We start from the raw sequence: 24,951 nt of genomic DNA on the forward strand, positions 1-24,951 counted from the left end.
TCCTGTTACTACTTACACAAGTAAATTTATGCACAATGGATAATGTCACTCCTGATGAACATTTACAGCATAATCATTTTTTACGTGGTTAACCTGTAAATAATTTCACATTGCCAGGGATGATCCTGAGCTCGGGTTAGTCTCTTGTGTTTTATTAAAACTCTGACCTGGTAAATGTGATGCTATGATGAGACAAAACTGATTTGGCTTCAAATGCTGTTGAATTCTTTATTTCTACTTCCTCAGCACAATTTTATACATGAACTTAATGAGCGTTCCTTTGGACCCAACAATATACAGTAAGTGCCATTTCGTTAACCCAAATCATACTGTTCAGGATTATATCAAGAAAAAAGATAAAACAGTAATATCATGAAGTTTTATGATATAGTCACAGTACATCACCAGTAAATAAACATGCAAGTTTTCTTATTGGAGAACAGACCAGGACAAGTCCTGTTTAATCAGCGCACGCACACACATTATGTTGTGTTGTTGCACATCTATTGCGTTTGGAATGTTCTTGGGCCTATTAGCCTTAATAACCTTCACATGATATGCTATGATACAGCTACCTGCAATAAAGTTTTATATGGTTAATATTAGTCACAGAGTTTGTCTTTAAAGCTTGACAGCACCCTTGCTAAAATAAGAAGTTGTTAAAATGGACTGCAAGTTTAATGTTAATAAAAGTCAGAGTTTGGAAGACTTTACTGAGCATGCTCAGAGGAGGCCGAGTCGAGGCCGAGCAGCGTGCTGAGGTACGAGGGCTCCCTGGGGTCCAGGATCTGATCCGACCGCACTGGGTGCACGATGTTGGCCGGCTGAGGGGTGAGTGTGTACTTTTCCAGGAACACCAGATCAGTGGACGGCTGATACACTCCCGGCTGCTGCTGTTGCTGCTGCTGCTGCTGCAAATCGTCTGCGCCAGCCTCCCCGGGAATCTGGACTGGCACCAGGGCGACAGGGATGCACGCTTCAGCCGGTTTGGACGTTTCGGGTGCTTGGGACGAGGACGGGATGGGAGCGCGCGTGCTGTGGACGTGGTCCACGTGGTATTTCAGCTTGTCCTTGCGTTTGAAGGCGGCGCTGCAGTGCGGGCAGCTAAAAGGGCGCACCTCAGAGTGGATGACCATGTGCTTGGTCAGAGTTTTCTTGATGCGGAAGGTTTGGTTGCAGATCAAGCAGCGGTGAGGCTTCTCTCCTGGATAAATACAAACACGCTTGATCAGAAAGACATTTATCATGAAATCACGGCATTTGATTACAAGAGGCAGGATAGGGGATAGGGTTGTGTGTATGTGTGTGTCAGTCTAAAAGGGCCTCCTCACAAATCAATCCCACTAACTGGAGTTTATTGTATGTGCCTGTCAGAGGCGTGGCTTCTGTGTTACCTGAATGTGTCCTGAAGTGCGTCATAAGGTTGGTTTTTCCTCGAAACTCTTTCTTGCACACCTCACACTGGTGCACTACGGCCTTGTACCTGCAGGTTTAGAGAGATTCTTTATGAAGACTGATAATAACAATATGATATTGATAATAATTTATGAGTTCATATTTATAAGTGTGCTAGTTTACTTTCTCCACACTTTATCTCCCAAGTGAATACTCTTGTAGTGGACGTTCAGGTGATCGGCGCGTCTAAAGCACTTCCCGCACTCTTCACACTGGTGGGCTCTCTCGCCTGCGGAGGGGACGAATGTTATGTTTCAGTGCTTTCACGCTCAACTTGTTTGCTTGCAGCTGAGGGATTGATCTGTGCTGCGAGGATGAATACAGCACAACTCCTACTACTCAGACTAAGTGGCTTGCAATTCCCCTGTTCTACCAAAGGTGGCAGTGTAGTACGTACATGCTATAGCTTTTTACGATAATTGTAAAAACACAATTTAATAAAAATGCAATAAATGTTAAAAATTTAAATAGCCATAGAGCCAATAGCAACCTTAAAGTATTATCACTTCTCACTTCCTTATATATTCTACGTTTACTATTACATTAAATTTAATTAAATCAATAAATGTACTACAGCTACTTTTATAAAGTAGAGCCACCTAGTGGTCGTTGCTATTATTGTTGCTATTAATTCATGAAATAAAAGGTGCTCTCTCTCTCTCCCTCTCTTACTCACTCACAGGTACACATACTATACACACTAAAACATAAAATGTTTTACGTTACCGGTGTGTGTTTTCTTGTGTTTCTTTAAATGATCATGCCGAATGAAAGCTTTTCCACATTCTTCGCACTCGTAGCGTTTGTCGTCATGATGCACGCGAAGATGGAGCCTGGACACACGGCAGAGGATTTAAATCTCACAAACAAAAGGCTTTGGTTTACTAAAATCCTAATTCATGTTCGAAAAAAAGTCACAAGTGTGTGGGTAAGGGTTACCTACAAAAATGGCTAAATGCCGTAACATTCAAAGTAGACTTCGAAAACAGTATGAAAATTCTTTTTTGCATATGTTACTTTATTTTATTTTCTTCTTAAATGTGGCGAGTTGAGATCTGCTCTCTGTGTGTAGCAAAGTCTTTATCTTTTCTACTATATAAGTTAACGTACTACGAAATAAAACTCTGTTTGATTCGGAGTCGACTCTTGTTAACTTCTAAATGCTTCATGATTTAGCCTTCCAATCACCAAAGCAAAATTATTTCACCAAAGCATCAAACACTGTGCGAAGGAGATTCATTTCCTCATAAAAAAAAATAAAATAAAAAAAACCCTCACCAATAGACAGGCGACGAGTTTAACAATAACACGTGTAATTCAAAGTGTTATCCATGCTGCTGTGTTACTGTTCAGGATTTCATCTAATAACAAGCCACGTTCTTGGACTGATAATGTTGCATAATTTGTCTTTTTCTTTGAGTCCACTTTGTTTTAGAAATGTCAGCTTTAAATAAACTCAGGGCACTTGCAGCATTCAGCCACAAGATGTCAGTAATGCACACAGACGTTTCTCCGGGACCTTCTCCGCACCTGTAGGAGCTGCCGTGACGGAAACTTTGCCCGCAGATGCTGCACAGGTGTGGTTTCTCCCCGCTGTGGATCCTCAAGTGCTCCCGCAACGTCGTCCTAGAACAAAAAAAAACGGAAAAATAGGCATCTTAAGGCTGTGATGCTCAAACCCAAGCTCACGGGTTGGCTACTGCCTCAGTTAGAGATGAGTTAAAGCAAAATCATGTTGAGTTTTTTTTTTTCTTTTTTTTTTAAAAAGCAAAATAAACACAAACATTTGTAAAAATTGCAAATCAAATGCAAATCCTTTTAAACTGAAAGTGGCGCTGGAGTAGAAAAAAAAAACATTCAGAGATGCTCAAGACACACACCTACAGTAAGTCTACACCTGTCTGAGCAGCCGAGCTCCAAATCCTTTAACTTCTCGTTGTCCTGTTTTAAATTTTGTACTTCATATAAATTTGGTGGTTTTATGTTCCTAATTATTTGGATTTTTTGAGTTGGCATAGAAAAATATATAATATATTCTGTATGATATTATTTAACTGTAAATTGAAATAAACCCAAGAATATTAGACACGTTGCTTCGATAATCGATAATCAAAGAAAAAATAAAACCTATTTTATAGAAAAAAACACTCCATGCTGTTATACCACAATAGGTTAGCTGAAACTTTTAAAATTCTATTTATAAAAAATTAATGTTACATTTTAGTTCCTGTTCTCGTTTACATTGTAGCATATATATATATATATGATCTTGAGCAACATCCGATTCTTAATCCATGGGGTTTAATATGATGTCGGCCCTGTGCAGCTACAACAGCTTCAACTCCTCTGTGAAGCTTTAGGAAGCTCAAGGTTTAGGAGTGTATTTATGGGAATTTTTGTGTTAGTCATTTGTGAAGTCAAACTCTGATGTTGGACAAAAAGGCCTGGCTCACTGTCTCCACCCCTAATTCATCCCAAAGGTGCTCTATCAGGTTGAAGTCAGGTATCTGTGCAGGCCAGTCAAACTCGCTCATCCATGGCTTTATGGACCTTGCTTTGTGCACTGGTGCATGTTGGAACAGGAAGGGACAGTCCCCAAACTCTTCCCACAACGTTGGGAGCATGAAATTGTCCTAAATGTCTTGGTATGCTGAAGCATTAAGAGTTCCTTTCACTAGAACTAAGTGGCCGAGCTCAACTCCACACCATAATCCCTCCTCCACCAAACTTTACACTTGGCACCATGTAGTCAGAGAAGTACCGTTCCCCTGGCAACCGGCACAATCCAGACTCGTCCATCAGATTGCCAGACAGAGAAGTTTGATTTGTCAGTCCAGAGAACACACATCTCTGCTGCTCTAGAGCCCAGTGACGACATGCTCTAAACCACCGCATCCGATGTTTTGCATTGCTTTTGGTGATGTAACGCTTGCAGCTGCTCGGCCATGGAAACACACTCCATAAAGCTCTCAATGCACTCGAGTTCTTGAGCTAGTCTTAAGGCCACACGAAGTTTGGAGGTATCGACTCTTCACAAAGTTCTATGGGTCTCAGCAACCACTCTGTGATTTTCTGTGGCCTACCACTTCATGGTTGAGTTGCTGTTATTCTCAATCGCTTCCACTTTGTTATAATACCACTAACAGCTGACTGTGGGACATTTTTACGGCTTCAAAAAAAATTAAGGGAACATGATAACGTTACTAGAGTTAGCGCGTTAATACAAGGTAGGGCACGGAGCAATATTTGTCATACTATTGTGATTAAAATGATGATAAAACCTTAAGACGACATGAAACCGAGATACCGCGTAACCCTTCGCTCACCTCTCTCGGACTGACTTGCCACACAGTTTGCACGTCCACTTCCTCTTCCCTTCGTGCGTGCACTCGATGTGCCGCTTTCTGTTGCCGGTGTCGTTAAACTGTCGCCCACAGATGTCACATGGGAAGGGTCCTGTCAGGACACGAAACACGGAAAACGTCAAGACCTTTAATTATTTTTTATTACCACAGAAAGAACCGAAGACAGACAGGAAGTGCTGCCACCTAAGTGGTACTTTTCTTGGTGTTTGAGTCGGGCAAAGCGGGACTTGAAGTAGTCGTCGCAGTAGGCGCATTTAAACGGCCGGTGCTGAGAGTGCAAGATCATGTGCTCCTCCAGGTGGGGGCGCCGCGTGAACGACTTGTCGCAGGTCTAAATGAGGAACAACGGCGTTTGTTATTACGTCGTAACGAGCCGGGTGAATGTTTATATTCCTGAAAAACTCACGTCACACTTCCAGCCTTCGCTCTTCCTCTTCCTCATACTCTGAAACTCCTCCATGTGATCGGGATGGAACCTGAGGCAAAGAGTGTACACACACACACACACACACACACACACACTTAACCTGGTTGAATGAAAGCAAAAATGTGTGACCTGTACTTATTTGCTTGACTCGATTCTGGAAGTATGGAAGGTCACAAACGTCAGGTAATGTTCAGAAAAGGGTTCAAGTTCAGGGGCGGAGTTAACGCTAGTACATTTTCCTACCGATTTAATGGTATAAAACGAGTATTATGGTATGGTATATAAACGTTTAAAAGATCAGGGTTTTTCATTGAGATTAAACGGTCGAAACATATTCACACGGATCTGAGTTTTCCGTGTGTAAGGTTAGTGGTGTGTGTGTGTGTGTGTGTGTGTGTGTCTGTTCGCAATGCATCATATCAAAAGCACTACGCTCGCTCTCACTCTCACCGCTTGACGTGTTTGCTCAGCGTCTTTCTGCTGGCGTAGGGCTTGTTGCAGAACGGACACTTGTGGTCTTTTCTCTGCACCGGGGCGTCGGCGGCGTGTTTCTTCTTGTGCACGGTGAGGTTGGATTTGGTGGAGTAGCATTGCAGGCAGACGTCGCACTGAAACGGCTTTTCCCTCGTGTGCACCCGCGTGTGACTCTCGTATTTTCCTGTGATGAGAAGGTACTATGATATGACTATGATAAGAACGGGGCAGCTCATACAGCCTGAACACGTTTACTCCTAAACAGCGTGACTGAAGCTGACAAGTAACAAAAACTAATCTCCAACAGGGTTAAACTTGGTTAAAAAATGATTTATGCAAATATATGAAACGCGCTGTAAAATAAATGTTTCAGAAATATGCAACTACATATGTTTCATAATATACTGTAGAAGACGGGGACATGCAAATATGTGCAAGGTGTATTGAAAAAAGGCGGAGACGAGCAAATAGGTGGAATGCTACGTAACAAATAAAACAAAGACTAATAAAGGAGGCGGAGCTATGCGCAAATGTGATAAGTGATGACTTGTATATGAAAAAAAGCCGAAGACGATATAAATATGTGATTAGGAATCGTAATGGAAGCGGAGACATGCGGATATACGAGATGTTATGTAACAAAGGAGGAGGCGGAGACATGCAACAACGCAACTACATAATAAGTGCAATGTAAAAGAAGGCGGAGCTTATCATAAATATGTAATACACACAGACGTAAAAAATAAGCTGACGAAATTCTAATGTATTAAAAGGTTCTCATTAAGGGAGGCGGAGACCTGCAGATATATTACAAAAAGTGTACTGTACAGGTCCAGAAGCATTATCTTACACGGACCAGAAGGTGGCGGTAATGCAACACAGTGGCTGCCAACCGCCAGTAAACACCAAAAGGACTGGACAAGACAAGGAGACATGCAAATATACGAAAACTTATGTAACTAAAGGGGCGGAGACATTTCAATATATGCAAAGTTTCATAACAAAGGAACAAATGACAAATAACAGACAGGGATATGCAAATATATGAGAAGTTGTGTAAGCCAGGGAGTGGAGACATGTAAATATGTAAAAACATATCATAAAGAAGGCGGGGCTTATCACAAACATGTAATAAGTTGTGTGAAATAGGCTGACATCATGCACATATATTTTTAAAAGTCACATTAAGGGAGGCGGAGACTTGAATAGAGAAATATTAATGACACATAAAATATAAAAAAAAATTGTAAAAGACACAGAGACATGCAAATATGTAAAATATATATATAAAAAAGGCGGAGAAATATATTGCAATATATGCAAAGGGAGCTGGGATTTGCGAAAATACCAAAGAAAAAAAAAGGTTTTACATAGAAGGCGGGCAGATGCAAATACCTAAACACTGTATTGCAAATGTCACCAGGACAAACTAATGCCATCTTAATAGGCCTTATGGTCTATTCGGAATGCTTTATTCCACAACATGTGGAAACCTAGCCAAATTATGGTTCTAAAGTAACATAAAACATCCAATACTCTGTTTGAATTTAAAATAAGACTTATTTATTTAAACTAAAAAATAATACTAATGATACTAAAAAAGTATCCAGCACAGATGAGTAAAATTCACCATATTTTGAAAACTTCCTTGGTTATTCAGTGTTATACACCCGTAATAAAACTCTCACCTGTACGGTCAAAAGTCTTGTTACATTTTGGACATTTGAGCGTCTTTTTGTTGCCACTTTGAATGATCACAGGAGCGAGGCCCTCTGGGTAAACATGACCACCGGTGCTCTGAGCCACTGATGCATCATGGTCCTTGCTCACATGACTAGAGCTTGACTCGACCTCCAACTCCATCCTCACACTTGACTCCGCTTCCAGAGCAGATTCTCTTTCTTTTCCTTCACTTTCTTTGCTTTGTTCTTGCAGGTTCTCTTCATCATCAGCAACGTCATTATTGTCATCATCATCATCATCGTCATCGTCATCTTGATTATCCTCTTCGACAGAGATGGCTCCTTCGTCCTCGATTTGCTTTGTGTTCTCCTTTCCGATGCAAGTCTTGTTCTCCAGACTTTCAGACTTGCTCAGCCTTCTCCTCTGACGCATTGACGTGCGTTTGCCGCTCGAGGAAGCAGCAGTTTCAGTGACCTCGGCTTGGCTGTGCATCTTGGCCATGTGGTTCTCCAACGACTTTTTATAGCAAAACGTCCGGCTGCAAAGCAAACACTGGGTCTCTAGAGGTGTTTGAGGCTTCTTAAGCTCTGCTGAAGAAGTAAAAGAAAAAGAAGAAGAAGTACAAGGAGGTTCTTTCACTGCAGGTTCCCCCTCCTCCTTCTCGCCTTGTTCTGGGGCTCGGTTTGGTGGTGCTTCACCTGCTAGAAGATTTACCGCCTCCATCATGTCAAATAAGCATGCGGCCTCGGCTAAAGACGGGATCTGGCTCTGCTGCACCTCCATTTCTGAGGTGTACAAAAACTCGAGCAAGTGTTCAAACGTGGAATTATCAACGTTATCGAGGGTCATGTTGTCCAGCTGAGGGTTTTGGCTCAGTTTACTGTGGAAGTAGCTACTCCTGAACGCTAACACCACCTTGTGCGCTGGGAACATTTTCCCACCAACACTGATGGCTATGTCGCAAAACGAAGGCACTGCACTTCGGTCCTTGTTTAAGAACTCAAGAAAGTAGCTGTCGCTTTGCAAAATTCGAAGACGACGCTTTTCCTGTGTGGACTCGGGCGAAACCTCACTTTGGTCCATGCCAGGCGCTGAAGCATCTCCTTCTACGCCCAGCGTTTTCTTTGCTACGTTGTGCTTCACTTTCTTCTTCATCTTTAGGATGTAACAGAAGAGCTCAGCATTGCAGCTGTGAATATGTGCAATGTAAAAATATAGAAAAAATATTAGCAAATAAAGCCTGATGTTGTGTCCTGGCACAGGTTTTTAATTATTTTTGTTTTATGCAGATGAATTCTCAAATCTGATTGCTCAGAAAAGTTTTAATTCATTTTCTAAAACAGCAGGTTATGAGTTTATCAATTCAAATATTTTGTTTACCACCAAATTTACACCACCTGGCTAAAAAAAAGTCAGCTTTTCACAATGACTGCATCAATTAAAGAAAACAACTGGAACTGGGTGAAGAACCCCGTCAACATATTACAATCTGAACCCTCAACTTTGTGAAAAAAATGTGGTCAGAAAAAAAAAAATCATGAATGGAGGTCACTGAAACACTTGGTAAAATTGCATGGTAAAAGCTCAACAGTGGAAACCAGAGCTAGATCAGGTTTAATAGTAAGTGTTAGTAACCCTCAGAAGGAAAAAAAAGTGTGACCTGATGAGTCCAGACTGAGCCTATTCCAGAGTGATGGGCGTGTCAGGCTTTCTTTATCTTATTATACACCTGAGCAGTTGAGGGTTAAGGGCCTTGCTCAAGGGCCCAACAGTGGTGGTAGTGGGGGTTTGAACCTGGGATCTTCCGAACCGTAGTCCAATGCCTTAACCACTGAGCTACCCCTGACCCTATTAACTATTAACTTCCTGAGTGACATCATATCATAGTGTGATGCTTTTTGTCTTAAAATGACCAAAAAGCACAAAGGGCTTGTGATGAGCTCAGGTGGTGATGCTGATGGTGCAGGTGCTTGGGCCCGATCATCGTTGCTTCACAATTATATTGATTATAATTATATTATTATTTATTTATTTATTTATTTACAATTTTATTATTACACAACATATGATTCGAATCTAACTATTCTTTATCTTAATTCAACCTTGAATTTTGTTTTTCTTGTTTGTTTATTTGTCTGTCTGTTTGTTTGTTTATAAACATCATTCAGGAAGCTGTAACTAGCATAACTCCATCTATGCTAGCATGATTTTAAATCAGTCGGATACTACAGCCAACAAAGGGTTAAAGATAACATTAATACGTATTTTTTTTTTATAATAAAGCGCATTTATATACCTATAATTAAGCATATGTTTTGTTTTGTGGTAAATGTTGTACAAAGCTCCGTGATTATTTCGTGTATGAATTTTACTCAGGCGGATTTCCGCGCCACCAAAATCAGGGGTCTTACAAGCGTAGGGAAACGGCAACAAGACCGGAAGAGAGAGAGACAAGGTCCCCCCTTTAGAGGGAGAATGTCGACTAACGACACAGCAAAGTCCTTCTAAACGCTGCAGTAACGCTTAATATAGCTCTGTGTGTTTCCTACCTTTAGTAAACACCTCCACGTGGTATTTATACCTCCGGAAATACTGAATTAAAAGTGTTTTCTGCCAGAAAACAGTGAGCGGGCAAAATAAAAAAACAGACGGGCGCTGCACCTTCCCCGGCACACAATACTCCCGTGACGTCACAGTAAACTGAACGCTGATTGGTTGTTTCCGTTCCAAAATGGCGGCTGTGCGATATTTAGTGCACGATTTGATGACATACGATATGTTTGACTTCGATGTCAGAATCAAATATGAAACAACACCAAGTGGAAGATTTTTGTATATGTTTTTAATTAAAACTCACATACATTGCTGAATAAAATGGTCATGACTTACTAAGGTGTGGGAACGAAATGATATAAAGTAATGTGTCGCCATGGGATATTATGTTGTGGCAAAACAACACCCAATAAAAAATGAATGGTTGCATTTTTTAAAGATATTTTTCATTAGCATAAACTCATCACTGAATAAAATTCTTCACCTTTTACATTAAATTCCCTAAACTTCCTGTATTCCTACATTTACATGTTACAGTGTGCTTTGTTCACTCCTCTGGTGACATTTTGGAGGGGAAAAAAATCTGTGGCCATGACTAAGGCGTGAAAACAAAATAATATAATGCAAGGCCACGAGATACTATGCTGTGGCTATGACTTAATAATGCTTGGGAATTAGAACGATTAATGTATGGCCACAACTTCATAACCTTATAGCATTTAGCCTCTTGTACGTTACTAATCAATTTGAATTGATTTAGTTTATACGAGGGGGTATCAAGAAGTTTCAAGACTAGTTTTTTAAGACACCAGTTTTGTAAGATGGCAGCACAAGACTGCACGCACATTCACAGGGAGCACCGCCTTTATAAGTCAATGTGCCAAAAGACTTCATCCTGTGTAAATCGAGAGCTGTGTAACTGGTGATATTTGAGGTGTTTTGAGTGGCACACACACTTCAAAAGCGAAAGAACACTGAAAATCAATGAGAAATGAATATTGCTGCTATTGTCGGTGTGTTGTACGGACCAGTCCAGGCGATCCTCATGTGATTTGAACATGCGTTGTGGTGCTGCCGAGTTGGTCTCCAGGCTGCTGACCCAGGAGCAGAAGGAACATCGCGTTGAAGTCTAGCAAAAACTATGTCAGCGTGCCATGGATGACTCGTCCTTCATGTCGAGGATCATTACCTTTGACAGAAATTTGAGACAAGTCCCTAACTCAACCTAATACATGCTCATCGTCTTTTTTGAGAATTAAGAACTCAACCGCATTGATGCTTGGAATGGACCCAATGAACTGGAGTATCCTTGACATCTCAACATCTCACCTGAGCTCACTGATGGAAAGCCTAATGAAAATCCTTCCCAGAAGACCACGCATTATAACTGCAAACAAGGACTAAGTCTGAAATGTCAAGACATAAGCTGAACACATACAGTGAAACCTTAGCATATGAATAACATTTCTTACCAATTTTCGGCTTAGGAAAGAATTGAAAAGAATTGTAATTTTGCCAAAAATTTGCATCTGCATATAAAGCATTGTTGCCATACGAACAAATAAGCAAACTGTTCAAAAGCTGTTCAAAACAAGCAAAATAAGTTTATGTATTAAAAAAAAAAAATTCTAAAGCAAAAGCCGTTACAAAAGAGTCTAAAGTTCGTGGACAACCCATTATAACATGCTGTCAAACTCAGAGCCATGATGCTAAGATTAAATGTTTCTTTATTGTCAGAAACTTCACTACCATCTGATGTGGAAAATCAAAAATCCTAATCAGTGCTGTGGGACAAATAATGACAGACCTTTGTGTAAAATCTCCTTCGTGAACATGCGTGACGTCGCATTAATTAGTCAGTGTACACATAAGTGTGTAAGCCTAATCCAGTGGATCTGACTGCTGTTAATCCGAGCGTCACCTCAGTCAGTCACTTACACAGGAACATGCACACATACTGTACACACATGAATGAAGATATGTTATAGAAGTCACACACTGTGATGGTGCATTCCCAAGGAGAGAAACATCCAGGTCTTGAGACTCATTCAGTTCATCGGTTGTGAATCATGTCTGGAGTGATCGTGCTAGTCTGGATCGTCCTGTTGCGTTTAGCAGGTAAAGGCTGTCTATTTCATTTAATTATTAGGACTAGCAGAGAACAATTTGTCTTTGTCGCACCATTATTTTATGCTATACTGTACAGTATATTAGCTAGATTAGCCTAATAATTATTGCACTAAAACTAAAGCAGCACAGCAAAAAAATTCTAAGACACCTTAATTGAATTTTAGCTGGATATTGTCTGATATTTTGATCACATTTTTGATCACATTACCAACTTCCTTCATATTAAATATGTTAATCTGGGTTTATGGTACCTATAAAATCTTTTAGATCAATCTAAAAACAAACATAACACCATGTTGTGTGTCAATAGCCTGTAGGGGGCAATGTATCAAATACACTACTATACTCAGGTAAACTACAAAATGTTGATTTTTTTTTAAACAGATGCTTTCTCTTTCGAGGACTTTGACACATGCAAAAACAGTCCATGTCAAAATGGCGGTGTTTGTATAAGAAACAAAGGCGATTACACTTGCCAGTGCTCTAACAGTTCTCAAAATGGGCAACTGTACGGAGGTCCAAACTGCACTGTTCCACTGCAGGCCTGTGAGCGGCACCCGTGCCAAAACGGTGGCAAATGCTCTCCTTTTCTCAGCAGCAGTCAGCACAGATACAGCTGCACCTGCCCTGAAGGTTATGCTGGCAAAAGGTGTGAGACATCCACCACCTTCTCTTTTGAAAACAGCGGATTCCAATACATCAGAACAACCCTCAAGGACACAGTGACGCTTCTGAACACTACTTTGAGTTTTCGCACGTTGCAAAAAACAGCAACTCTACTCCGCTGTGTAGTGGGTGACTACATCCTCACGCTGCAGCTGCAAAACGGTCGACTGCGTCACTCCATGCAATGGGGCAACAACAGCGAGTCAGATTTTGTCGAGCTGTTTCAGGATGTGGCAGATGGCCGTTGGCATACGGTGCAGATTTACTTGTATGGAAGTGTGCTAGGGCTTAGCTTGCATGACCCATTGTGCACTGTAAAAACCTGCCACAAAGAAGCGCTAGTGGAAATGGATCTGGGATCTGGGTCCGGACAGTCCTCCTTCACTCTGACCCAGAGTGTCTATATAGGTGGAAAAGGAAATGGACAAATAAATCCAGACTCATATTTCCTGGGCTGTATGCGAGATGTCTACATTCAGTCCCGCCCGGTGATCCCGGGGGTCAGAGCTGAGCAGTTTGGCGTGACTTTGGGCTGCAGGGAAACTGACAGCTGTGAGGATAATCCATGCAGGAACAGAGGAAAGTGTATCAGCTTGGGATGGAAGGAACACAAGTGTGTGTGCCACCGTCCCTATGAGGGAAACATCTGCTCAGAGGGTAAGGCTTTATCTCTGAGGTAAGTGTCAGTCTGCCTGTCTTTGTGTACTAACACAGAATGGAAGCTTATAGGCTTTTAATTTATGAATGCTAAATCATTTTGCGTGTGTGTTCACAGAACACATCGCTGCCCGGTTCGGAATTGAAGACGTGGAAAGTTATGCAGTTTTCTACGTAGACGATGACCCCACCGACACTTTCACTGTGTCCATGTTCGTCCGTACACGCCGTTTAAGCGGTCTGCTCCTCGTTTTTTCCAATAGCACGGGCCATTACTTGCACATATGGCTGAACGATGGGAAGGTCAAAGTTCAGACAAATCACTTTCAAATCCTGCAGGGTCATGACAGAGTTAACGACGGACATTTTCACCTGGTGAGCATGCACGTGGAGCGGGGAACAATCATGCTCTCGTACTCGGCTAAGACCCAGGCCTTGATGGCCAGCCGAGGTTTGACAGTCCAATCAGGGGACACGGTTCATGTGGGAGGCTTAGAGGACCGAAAAGCTACGATAGCGTTTAGCAGCTACTTTAAAGGATGCATCCAAGACCTGCGACTGAACTCTAATCACCTGCAATTTTACCCAAGCAGCACTCCCCTGGCATCCTACAGAATAAAGACCATGGTGCAAGTCACGCAGGGCTGCACTGGTAATAATTACTGCAGGGTATGTCTTTTCTCTCTGTCTGTCTGTCTGTCTGTATATATGTGTCTGTCTTATTGGTTGATTGGCTTTCTATCTATCTATCTATCTATCTATCTATCTATCTATCTATCTATCTATCTGTCCTGTCTTTCTGTGTATTTGTCCATCAGTCTATTAGTTTGCCTTTCTGTCTGTTTGTTTATCTGCCTTAATATCTCTCTGTTCATCAATCTATTCATCTACCAGTCTTTGTAAACAACTCCCTATCTATTTGTCTTTGTGTCAGTCTCACTGCCTGTCTATCAGTCTGGCTGTCTGTCTATTTATCTGTCTGTCCAACAGTCCATGTATCAATAAATCGACTGCTCTCCAGAGTGAACTCATTGCTCCCTGTGTTTTATTTTGCAGATGAACCCTTGTCGGAATGGCGGTGTGTGTTACTCCATGTGGGATGATTTCACCTGCAGTTGCCCGCCGAACACAGCAGGGCGGCTCTGTGAGCAGCTGAAGTGGTGCGAACTTTCCCCGTGTCCCGTTACTGCGGGTTGTCTCGCGCATGCTCAGGGATTCGACTGTGAGTACCTTGTGATTGTCACGCCTAAAAATAGCAGTACACAGGATTTAATGGAGTCAGGGATTATCCCAAACTGGGATTAAACCTGCTGTGGGCTGAGACTGTAGGAGTTAAAATTTTTGCTTTATATCAAGAACACATACGGCTTTATAGCTTATAGAGCTTTGCATCGCACTGATGATCGATGAATGTCAAAAAAAAAAGTTGAGCTCGAGGGTCGTCCCCAAAATTCCAAACATTACACTTATTCTTCTCTACCTCTCAGGTGTTGCGAACATCACCATCCATGAAGGAAACCCCATTATCATGTTTAGAGGTAACGGCAAAATCCGCCGACCCCTCCACAACATTACTCTGTCATTTCGTACGAGGAGACGTGACGCCACATTGCTGCATGCCTTGCAGGAAAACAACTTCATTATGGTTTTTCTCAATAACGGACGACTTGTTCTGGAGCTTCAGAGCGGCTCAGACTCCACACTCCGAGTGCAGAGCCGGTAAGGGAAAAATAATTCAGCTGCTATATATATTTTTTTTATTTATTTATGAAAGAATCTTTTAGAACCCTGGGTATGGCTCCACCCCTTTTTGTCACACATCTTCTTGATTTGTTCTTGAACATAACAGCCTAATTAAACATAGTAGCTAGATTAACTGATAGTAAAGCAGCTTATATTAGTCAGAGGGTTCTTCATATAACAACATCAGTTCAGCTAGATGTTAACTACATTTGCTAATATTGATCTTGGTGTTTGATCCTGATCCTCGGATTCAACCAGACGTCCATACTAATATAACAAAAGCACCCACATGCATGCTATTTATGAGGAAGAATAAAAAATATGTCATTTTTAAAAATACCTTTTATTTACACTTTTATTTTAATTGATTTTTTTTAGCCGTGTAGTGGTGAACGATGGACGCTGGCACAGTGCCATCCTGAGCATGGACAACCCATCCGCTCCGACCTCCAGGTGGTTCGTGGTGCTTGACGAGCGCAGAGAACAAGCGTCCATCTCCTCCACCTCTTCCGGAGATCTGAACTTCCTGAGGAAAGACACCGACATCCTTTTAGGCGGTTGGCAGCTTGATTCTGGAGCAAATTTGGACGGATGTCTAGGTTCGGTGCAAATCGGTGGCCTTGTTTTGCCATTTTATGTGGAAACAGAACTCAGCATGCCCAGACCCCAGGAGGAAAAGTTCTTAAGGACGTCTGGGATGCTGAACCTAGGGTGCCGGAGCTCTGACATTTGCAATCCGAACCCTTGCCACAATGGAGGCCAGTGTGAGGATCTTTTCGACCTCTTTAAATGTCATTGCCCAGCTGGTTGGCACGGTCAGATATGTGAAGTCAGGGCTGATGCCTGCATCTCGAATCCTTGTCTACATGGATCATGCTCTGTTGCTGCTGAAGGTTATGCATGTGTGTGTGAGTCAGGATACACCGGTCAGCACTGTGAAAACAACGAGGATGTGTGTGTAGGACACAAGTGCAGCAATGGAGGTACCTGCCTCAGAGGAATCAAACAATATGCCTGCCTTTGCCCAAGAAACACAACCGGAGCTCTCTGCCAGTGAGTCTTTCTTAACAAATTTTTTCCAAATTTTTTTTCTGGGAGGGTTATAAATTTGTCCGTCTATCTCTTATTTCTAAGCAAAACATTTGCAAAGCAACAAATCACTTGTATTGGATTTTTATTACATAATTGTTCCATTTCCATCAAGAGAGTGAAAAACATGATATACAGTAAAACCTCGGATTGCAAGTAACATGGTTTGCGAATGTTTTGCAGGACGAGCAAAGATTTTTTAATAAATTTAGATTTGGAAAACGAGCAAGTCTTTGTTTACAAGTACCAATATGGAATTGTGGTTAAGTCGTCTCCCCTGCTGGGTCTTAGTGCGCGTCTCTTACTGGTATAATCAACATCCGGGCACGCGTGTACTGTTTACTATAACAGTGACCACGTGTGTGTGTAAAACATATTTTATTTTGTGTTTGTAAGCATGTGTGTACAGCGCACGTTTCCTGTTTTTATAACACCTGTGTGCGCGCATGTAAAGAAAAAAAAAGTCTCATTAAAAGGTTAAAAATCCATTTTCTCCCTCTCTGTTTCAGCCAGTTATGTGTGTGCGCGCACTCTCTCTCAGGACGGGAGGGGCTTCACACACACACACACATACACACAGCATGAAACACTTAAACGGAAACACTTACCTGTCAGGATTTATTTTTACTTTTTTTAAAAGGTAAAGTGCAGGTTAACTTGGTTTATTTTTACTTTATATTTTGTGTTAATTATTTTTATGTATTTATTTTTTTGGGCTGTGTAATGAATAATTTGAGTATTAATTATTTCTTATGGAAAAACTAAATTTGGTTTACAAGTGTTTTAAAATACGAGCCCGATTCCGGAACGAATTATGCTCGTAATACAAGGTTCCACTGTATTGTGCTTTTTGTCAATGTTACTATTATATCACGATAAAAACCTAAATAAATATTTTAAGCCACTAGGACAGACAGAAACTGCTGCCACACAACACAAACTAACATGGCAGGTAAAAAGAAATTACAAAAAAAAACATTCCCTTTTAAATGTATGTAACCTTCCATCATCATTTCCCATTTTTTTAGAGAACGAATGGTGGAAATGCCTTGGTACATTGACAGGCTTCCGTAAGTTGTTTTTTTGTTATTTAATGAATGAAGAATTACAGTAACATAAGTAAACCTTTAATCTGTGCTATTTTCGTAATGTTATTTTATGTGATAGTTGGATGTGGTGTAGAATGTGTGAATTGTGTTGATAGGTCTCCGAGGCTGCCGGTGTCCATATGCGGGAAGGACAAGTGGACTTACAGCTGCTTTAATGGCGGAAACTGCTCCATGTTTGAGGACAAGTGTGACTGCCTGCCTGGTTTTACTGGACAATGGTAAGTTTGCAATAATGACACCCTGAAAGCAAAGTTGACGTGTTGTTTAATCTCCTCCGTCTGCGTGTTTTGTGGATTTCTTTTGACGTTTCGTACGAGTTCACAGGGATATGTATAATGATGTATAGGCTTGGTCACAAACTTTAATCACTTTTACTGAACTACTAATATTTTAATGTTAATAAATAAAAAAATTATCATTTATTTTTCTGTTTTAAAAATCAAGACATCACGGTCTGTCAGAAAAGCATATTGTGACAATTTCTCACGAGATCAATACAGTAGATTGAGATTGTACAGTTTAATTCAACCCAGGTCACATGATCATGATAATGTATTGAATAGTTATTGACATGAAAGCCATGGGCAGAATTTATACATTTATTGAATTATTTTTAAGATACAGTAAACCTTAATACAGTTTTTAGTAATAATATCCCCATACTTTCGATATAATTTTAGTTAAAATATTTAAGAATCTAATAGGAACCTTGACAGTAGTGCTAGAGTACTGTATATAGTCATACTAATGCTTTACTGACAGGACATGGGGAAGAGACAAGGCCTGAAATTATTAGAGAAATAATAGTCATAATTAACACATTGAACACTCATCACTCCCCCAGGTGTGAGCAGGAGCTGGACGAGTGCGCCTCCGGCCCGTGCCTGAACGGAGGATACTGCCGCAACCTCATCGACAAATTCCAGTGTGTGTGTGAGATCAGCTTCGCTGGCGAGCGCTGCCAGATCGACATCAGCGATTTCTACCTGTACGGTTTCCTGCTGATGTGGCAGAACATCTTCCAGCTGCTCTCCTACCTCATCCTGCGCATGGACGACGAGCCTGAGATCGAGTGGAACGCCGCAAACGATGAGTAAAGACGAATCAAAGAAGAGAGTGGCGAGGGACGAGGGACCAGAGACTAGATGGCTAAATATGAGACAGGGGGGTTGTACTAATAAAACTCATCGTGAAAGTAGAAATATTATTGCTGTGTCGTTCATTTTATAGCATGTGAGCTTTGATCGTATTTCTAATGGATGGTGGTAATGTGTTTGTTTTATAAATACAAAATAAAATGTGGAAACACTATAAACAGTATGTGAATGTCTGATTCTAATGATAATAAACTTATGCCATGCTATTTTTAGAACAAACTTTTGCGTAACATATATATATATATTTTTTATTATTCAAATAAGCCTATATAGTTGTTATACCAGTATACCAGTAAATAAATAAAATTCTTCCCAAAATCCAGAGCCATATACAGCTCTGCTTTAGCTCAGATATTTCTGAGCCACTGGTCTTATATTCCAAGTATGCCTAGCCTCTGAATTAGTGTTTACTTTGGCCTCAAAGCCTCTGAGAAGTGTTGATTCCAAACCAGTCCCTATTCCCTTAAAAGGCAAAGTGGACAAGGGTTTGAATGAAAGGAGTTGTGACGCAATCATGCTTCATACAACATCTCCCCCTATTGGTCAGACACAAGCTTACATTACACGTGATTAAAAAAAAACAAAAAAAAAAACAGTTTTGACTTTAGAAGGATTGGTCTGATTTGTAAAGGCCTCTTTATGTAAACCTTTGCTGTGTAGGCGTCCCGTCCTAAAAGAAATCCCATGTACATCCTTGTTAATGCATGACTTCTGTCAAAGTCACTGTTTATGGGGTTTGGCCTCTTAAATAAAGAGTTCCCACCAGGTTGAGAAAAGTGAACAGGCAAACCCAGTGCACATGAGTGCAAGATTTATGCCCAGCTTTACCCCTGAGAGCCGGAGCGATAAGCAGGAGAATGCAGCATGGTTGTAGATTTCCCCTCCACAGGATGACCTGAGAGGGACGATTTTCTCAACCACACGTTTTCTACAGGACCTTTCTACATGAGTCTTAACGACTTTTGTTAATTATGTTGTAAAAGGGGTTCATTCAGTTGAGATCCAGTGAACTCCACAACCCTGAGTGTTATCTGGGGTAAAACAGACAAACATGCAGGTACAGAACTGAACTTGAATCCCTAGTGTAAATAATAAAATCCTATTTACTTTGCCTGGGCACAGTACAAGATCATGCTTTTAAACACACCAAAATACCTTTAGTTTTATTACATTACATTTGCAATGTCCTTAACATCGGCAGGCAGATTATAGGTAACAGAAGAAAAGGGCATTGCATCATAATGCCTAAAGAAATGCCTAAAATACACTATAAGATATACTGTAACACACATAATACATAATTGTAGTAATGCTTATAATGCGCTATAAGATGTATAATATAATATATATAATGTCCTATAATGCCTATAATAATCCTGTCTAAGATGAAGAATGCATATAGTGCACTATAATGCCTAAAATGAGACATATAATGTACTATAAGCTGAAGAATGCACATAATGAACTTTAATGTCTATAATAAATGCTCATAATGCACTATAAACTGTAGAAATATGCATATGGGGTGCATATATCAATACCACTATTGTACTGTGAAACCCTATGGTATAATACGGTGTTAGCCTGAAATGTTTACAGCCTGTAGGAAGGCAGATGATGCGTTATGAGGCTATAGTTATATGTGTAAACTTTACACATACTGTGATCGATTGCAAAAACAAGGTTCTTCCCTCTGTTGTGCCATTCTGAAGGACCCAGGAAGTGCATGTCAGGTAAATGTACTCTTACAAATAAGTACAATTCCGGTCGGTTTGTCATCACCCGCTTCCATGACATTGGTCAGCAATGTGTGTATTGTTTCCCTCCCCTGTGATGAAGGGTCAACTTTGGAGTATATATTACCAATCAGCCAGGCACCCAAGTCAGCCTTGACGCTTTACACTCTTCATGATGAATCTCGGGGTCGTGGTCGTCCTTTTGGGGCTCGTGGCGTACGGGTCATGTTTCCCGGGGAAGCACAACATCAGTCTGCCGCTCTGCGACTCTCCAGAAGCTGAAGCTGCAGCCCAGGCGGCTCTGGATTTCATCAACGCGCAGCATACGCATGGCTACAAATACACCCTGAATGAAATCGAGGACATCAAGGTCTTTAATAAGGTAAAGTCTTGATGAGTATGGTGAGGAGGTACTGCATGAGCTTGAAAGAATATACCGTTTCTATGATACTGTATACTCCTTAAACAGTTAAAAACGAGTAAGAATCTCAAATAGGAAATACTCAAGAAATACCTAGAACAAATTTTACTTTATCACAAATGATATTATGAGCATTATGCCAAAATTATTGTAAAAATATTCAAATAACTCAGCAGATTATAAAGAAGAATATAGTATTTTTTTGTTCTTATTATAAAAAAAATATAATAATAATTACATTTACATTTAAAAGTACAAGATTTGAACATTGCAGTTGAAGTTATTCTATCAGCACGCTCAGAACACACTGCTGTATAAATTATTAGATTCATTCCAAAGAAATCACAGAGTATCACTGGGATGGCCATATGGAACAAAAGGCTTTTTATTATTAAAGGGCTGTCTTCATTAACATAAAATGCATGGCATGTATGACTAACATTCGTTCCTCATGCCTAGTATTCCGCAAATATGTACAGAATGACCCTAAACACAATAGCATCTACTGGATACACACTTTGCAGCTATAACAGGAACAACCCAACAGGAACGACAGTTCTTTCAGAAGCACATTTGTGAGATCAGACACTGATGGTGGACAAGAAGGCCTGGCTCGCTCTAATTCATTCCAAAGGTGTTCTATCAGGTTGGGGTCAGGACTCTGTGCAGGCCATTTAAGTTCTTCCATACCAAAGTCTTTATGCACCTTGCTTTGTGCACTGGTGCGTAGTCGTGTTGGAACAGGAAGTGCCCCGTCCCCAGACTCTTCCCACAAAGGTGGGAGGATAAAAATGTCCAAAATGTCTTGGTATGCTGAAGTTTTTAAAATGAAGATTAAAAGTTCCCTTCATTGGAAGTGGGGAAGCCCAGCCCAACTCCTGAAAAATACCCCACGCCAGTTCCAACATCTTTTAGATGACTGTGCACAAAGCAAGGTTCATGAAGACAGGAACACAGAGTCCTGACTTCAACCTAATAGAACGCTTTTGGGATGAATTAGAGCCTTTATTGGCTAATTAGATGTTACTCAAGATAATAGAAGTCAGACAAGCCGATACTTTTGGCAATATAGTGTGTGCGTTTGTGTGTGTGCGTTTGTGTGCGGTATATATATATATATATATATCCTTAGCCTAAAAAAAAAAACCATTTCCTGTATGGGACTTATTACCTAGCTAGTTATATAAGACCATAATCAATTGTCCCAGTCATTCCTACAAGATACCGCTTGACTGGTGATCTTTTGAATCCCACTTCAGCTAAAACAAAAGTGATGGGCTTGAAGATAGCACATATTAATCCAAGAGGAAATGTTGACAGGAAGTTGATAAGCTGGTCTTAATAACAGCATTGTTCTGAAGTGCATCAGACCAGAGGAACGGAAAGGGAACGACGAGGGGGTGATGAGATGAGTCGTTTAATCCAGCTGCAAATTAAAACAGTGGCTGTAGTGACTTGCAGTGACTTAAATCACTTTGCGGTTTGCTCTAGGCTGACGGAACACACACCTACCTCTTGGAGCTGGAGCTCCTCGAGACTAAGTGCCATGTCTCCCACCCGAAACCTGTGCCTGAGTGCAAAGTCAGACCCAAAGTCGAAACGGTAAAGTATCCCTTTATCGCAACTCTATCACCTCTTCTGAATGTATGTCTTAGTATTTTTGTAGATTTTTCATAAGTCTGCATATGCCAGTTTTGCTGGCAGCAAATCTGTTTACAAATGCCATGTAAGGTCAGAACTGTTAAAGTGTTACGAGTTCACCTGGGCTCTGCTTGCCAAACTGACATTAGCGCTGTTGGATTCTGGATTCAGATTGGTAAGAAGGTTATTGATTCATTTTCAGCACCTGAGCAACAGCCCTACTGACAGTAGTGCAGCTGCAAATCATGAAATCTGCAAAATCAGGTTTATATTAATGCACTTGTTTTGATCTCATTGTTTCTATAGCAACAGTTCATTCGTCATCTGGAGAGAAAAGTTTACACTTAGATTTCTCTTTGCTTAAATTTTTGTCTTATTACACTGAAGAGAAAGAAAAAGGACACAAATGTTTATAACTGCAAAGACATCATTGAGAATTAGTTTTAAATGTAGAAAAATGTATGAAATGGCCTTTTTTATGTTTTTTTAGTTCTTCCCTCTCTCTCTTTGTCCATCAGGCAGTTGAAGCAGACTGTGATGTAGCTCTGTCTGATGCTGGGGGCCAGCTTTCTGTCGCTGCGTTCAAGTGCAAAACTGAGCTAGGTCAAATATCAATGTTAAATGTATAAATATTATTATTATTATTATTAGTGAATATTAGTAAATATTCTCTTTAATTAACAGAAAGTGGGTTTTGTCCAATAAATCTATGTTAATATATCCATGTGTGGGAGAACAGAAACATTTAGCCCTTGTCCAGGCTGCATCTTCCTGCAGGCTCTGAACGACACAGACGGCACTCAGCTGGTTCAAGATTCACTGGCGCTGTTTAATAACAACAACACCTTCGATGCTACTTTTGATGTTCTCGATGTTGGGCGGCTGACGTCTCAGGTAACACTGTGACTCTGAATACAGCAAGTATAGAACTAATGATGTTACCAAGTTCGTTTTTTTTATTCGTTAAACAAACACTTAGACAACAATAATAACAAGATACAATACAAATATCGAAAACATGAGGCACGTAGAGAGTATCAACAAGGTGAAAGGGAAATCCAAAATCAGGTCCAATTAACAAAGTAAACTTACACAATGCAGAAAGATTACACCTTAAAATCAACGGAACAGCCCACTCGACCCTTCCCACTGTCTCTCAGGGTACAAGAAAAGCATGCCTTAAGACTCTTTACTGTTCTGGAATATGAGCTGAGTTACTGGCAGCCTTCGGACGATGTCTAAAGACCTACCTTTTCCTTAAGTACTTGGATTAACAAAAGACCCACCAGTGTATTAGACTGATGGTACTCTTAGGCAGCAGCTTAATGAACCAGTGTAAGGATGTATTTATCGACAGAGACTTCAAGGCATTCTGTAAGTCGCTCTGGATAAAGACGTCTGCCAAATGCCAAAAATGAAAATGTGCTCCTCTTCTAAGTTCGATCTCTTTCAGACATGAAGGGGAAACGGCCTAAATCTTGCTCAGCAATTTAGGTTTAATGTGACTTTCTAGTTTTTAGTTTTGTTTTGTTTATTCTGCAGATAGTGGGTGGTGGGCCCCTAATACGAGCCGAATACGCCATTATCGAAACCAACTGCACAAATGGTGAAGTTCCTGCCTGTGTCCCTATGGACCATGGGGTTGCTGTAAGTGTTGTAGTTCAACACAGAAACATCAAAAAATTATGTAATTCAGCTAAATCATAGTGACATTATTTACTTTTTCCTTAGCGCCAAGGGTTCTGTCAATCTGAAGGCCATGGGCTTAATGTGAACATCAACTGTGAAGTCTTCCAACCAGTAACTAAGCACTATCACATTATTTAAACATCCACCTAGAGATTTATTAATAGAATGGGAAAAAACTATTTTGCTTGTGCATTCCTTTTTTTTCAACAGAATGCCAATGGACCTTCTGTTCCCTCAGCTGGGCCGGTGTCCCCATCCATCACCCAAGGCTTTAATCACCACAAACTTCCAGCCCTGCATGACCCAGAAGCCACAGGCCTCTTGTCTGCAGAGTCGAACTCAGCTGAGAAAGCACCGATTGTCAAAAGGACCGTGGCAGAGCCTCAAGTGAATGGACTAGTCGCTGAACCGGTAGTTCTGCGTCCAAGGTGCCCAGGAAAAACCAAACACTTTTGAGTCCACTCTTTAAACGTGCCCTTAATACATTTATATGGAGGACATTTAGTTCCCCATGGGCACAAAAGCACGCTGGATTGAGTTTTGTGAAAATATTAAGACAATTAGCAAGCAAAGCAGTCCCGATTTTAGATGACTGTACTTAGTAGGCTATTTGATTTGTACTGTTTTAGAGGAATAAAATTCCTATTAAGCAGAGACTCTTTTCCTCTTTTTAATGGCATATTATTGGTCAACAAAGGATGGTTAATTGTTTGTGTTAGGTTACATACATGGCTAAGTTTCTAATTTATAGAATTATTACAAAATGTTTTCTTTACCACTAAAAAAACAGTAGAATGACTTTGATATTCACAACTCTTCTGGATACTACATAATACTGCCATATCCTGCAGATATCTTTGCATGTAAAAGCTATTCTTCATGGAAATCTATCCAAATTTTGAGAGAAACTGAGTCTAGTTTACCAGCACCAAAATACAGCAGCAGAGACATTATAA

General features: G+C 40.6%; 3 protein-coding genes across 4 annotated transcripts; 2 read left to right on the forward strand and 1 right to left on the reverse strand.

Moving 5' to 3' along the window:
- Positions 1-202: 202 nt before the first annotated feature.
- zbtb41 (zinc finger and BTB domain containing 41) lies at positions 203-10,083 on the reverse strand. The gene is made up of 11 exons (XM_053505141.1): positions 9,954-10,083; positions 7,410-8,593; positions 5,698-5,905; positions 5,227-5,296; positions 5,004-5,151; positions 4,782-4,911; positions 2,986-3,081; positions 2,182-2,288; positions 1,579-1,684; positions 1,395-1,483; positions 203-1,204 (listed from the first exon to the last, which is right to left on the reverse strand). Exons 2-11 carry the CDS (start codon positions 8,557-8,559, stop codon positions 711-713), a joined length of 2,598 nt encoding a protein of 865 aa, XP_053361116.1. The 5' UTR covers positions 8,560-8,593; positions 9,954-10,083; the 3' UTR covers positions 203-710.
- A 1,824-nt stretch (positions 10,084-11,907) lies between these two features.
- crb1 (crumbs cell polarity complex component 1) lies at positions 11,908-18,666 on the forward strand. 2 transcript variants are annotated; one of them, XM_053503066.1, is made up of 9 exons: positions 11,908-12,075; positions 12,472-13,410; positions 13,529-14,079; positions 14,467-14,632; positions 14,898-15,129; positions 15,532-16,206; positions 17,271-17,312; positions 17,447-17,569; positions 18,196-18,666. In XM_053503066.1, exons 1-9 carry the CDS (start codon positions 12,027-12,029, stop codon positions 18,446-18,448), a joined length of 3,030 nt encoding a protein of 1,009 aa, XP_053359041.1. In that variant the 5' UTR covers positions 11,908-12,026; the 3' UTR covers positions 18,449-18,666. The 2 variants fall into 2 exon arrangements, with proteins under 2 accessions (XP_053359041.1, XP_053359073.1); XM_053503098.1 differs by lacking the exon at positions 15,532-16,206.
- A 1,714-nt stretch (positions 18,667-20,380) lies between these two features.
- Positions 20,381-24,651, forward strand: ahsg2 (alpha-2-HS-glycoprotein 2). Its single transcript, XM_053500084.1, has 7 exons — positions 20,381-20,626; positions 22,157-22,267; positions 22,825-22,909; positions 23,046-23,200; positions 23,849-23,953; positions 24,038-24,106; positions 24,206-24,651. The coding sequence occupies exons 1-7, from the start codon at positions 20,417-20,419 to the stop codon at positions 24,449-24,451; spliced, it is 981 nt and encodes a 326-aa protein (XP_053356059.1). The 5' UTR covers positions 20,381-20,416; the 3' UTR covers positions 24,452-24,651.
- Positions 24,652-24,951: the final 300 nt, after the last annotated feature.

The sequence above is a fragment of the Clarias gariepinus genome, chromosome 1, assembly GCF_024256425.1.
Source record: "Clarias gariepinus isolate MV-2021 ecotype Netherlands chromosome 1, CGAR_prim_01v2, whole genome shotgun sequence".
Taxonomy (NCBI): Eukaryota; Metazoa; Chordata; class Actinopteri; order Siluriformes; family Clariidae; genus Clarias; species Clarias gariepinus.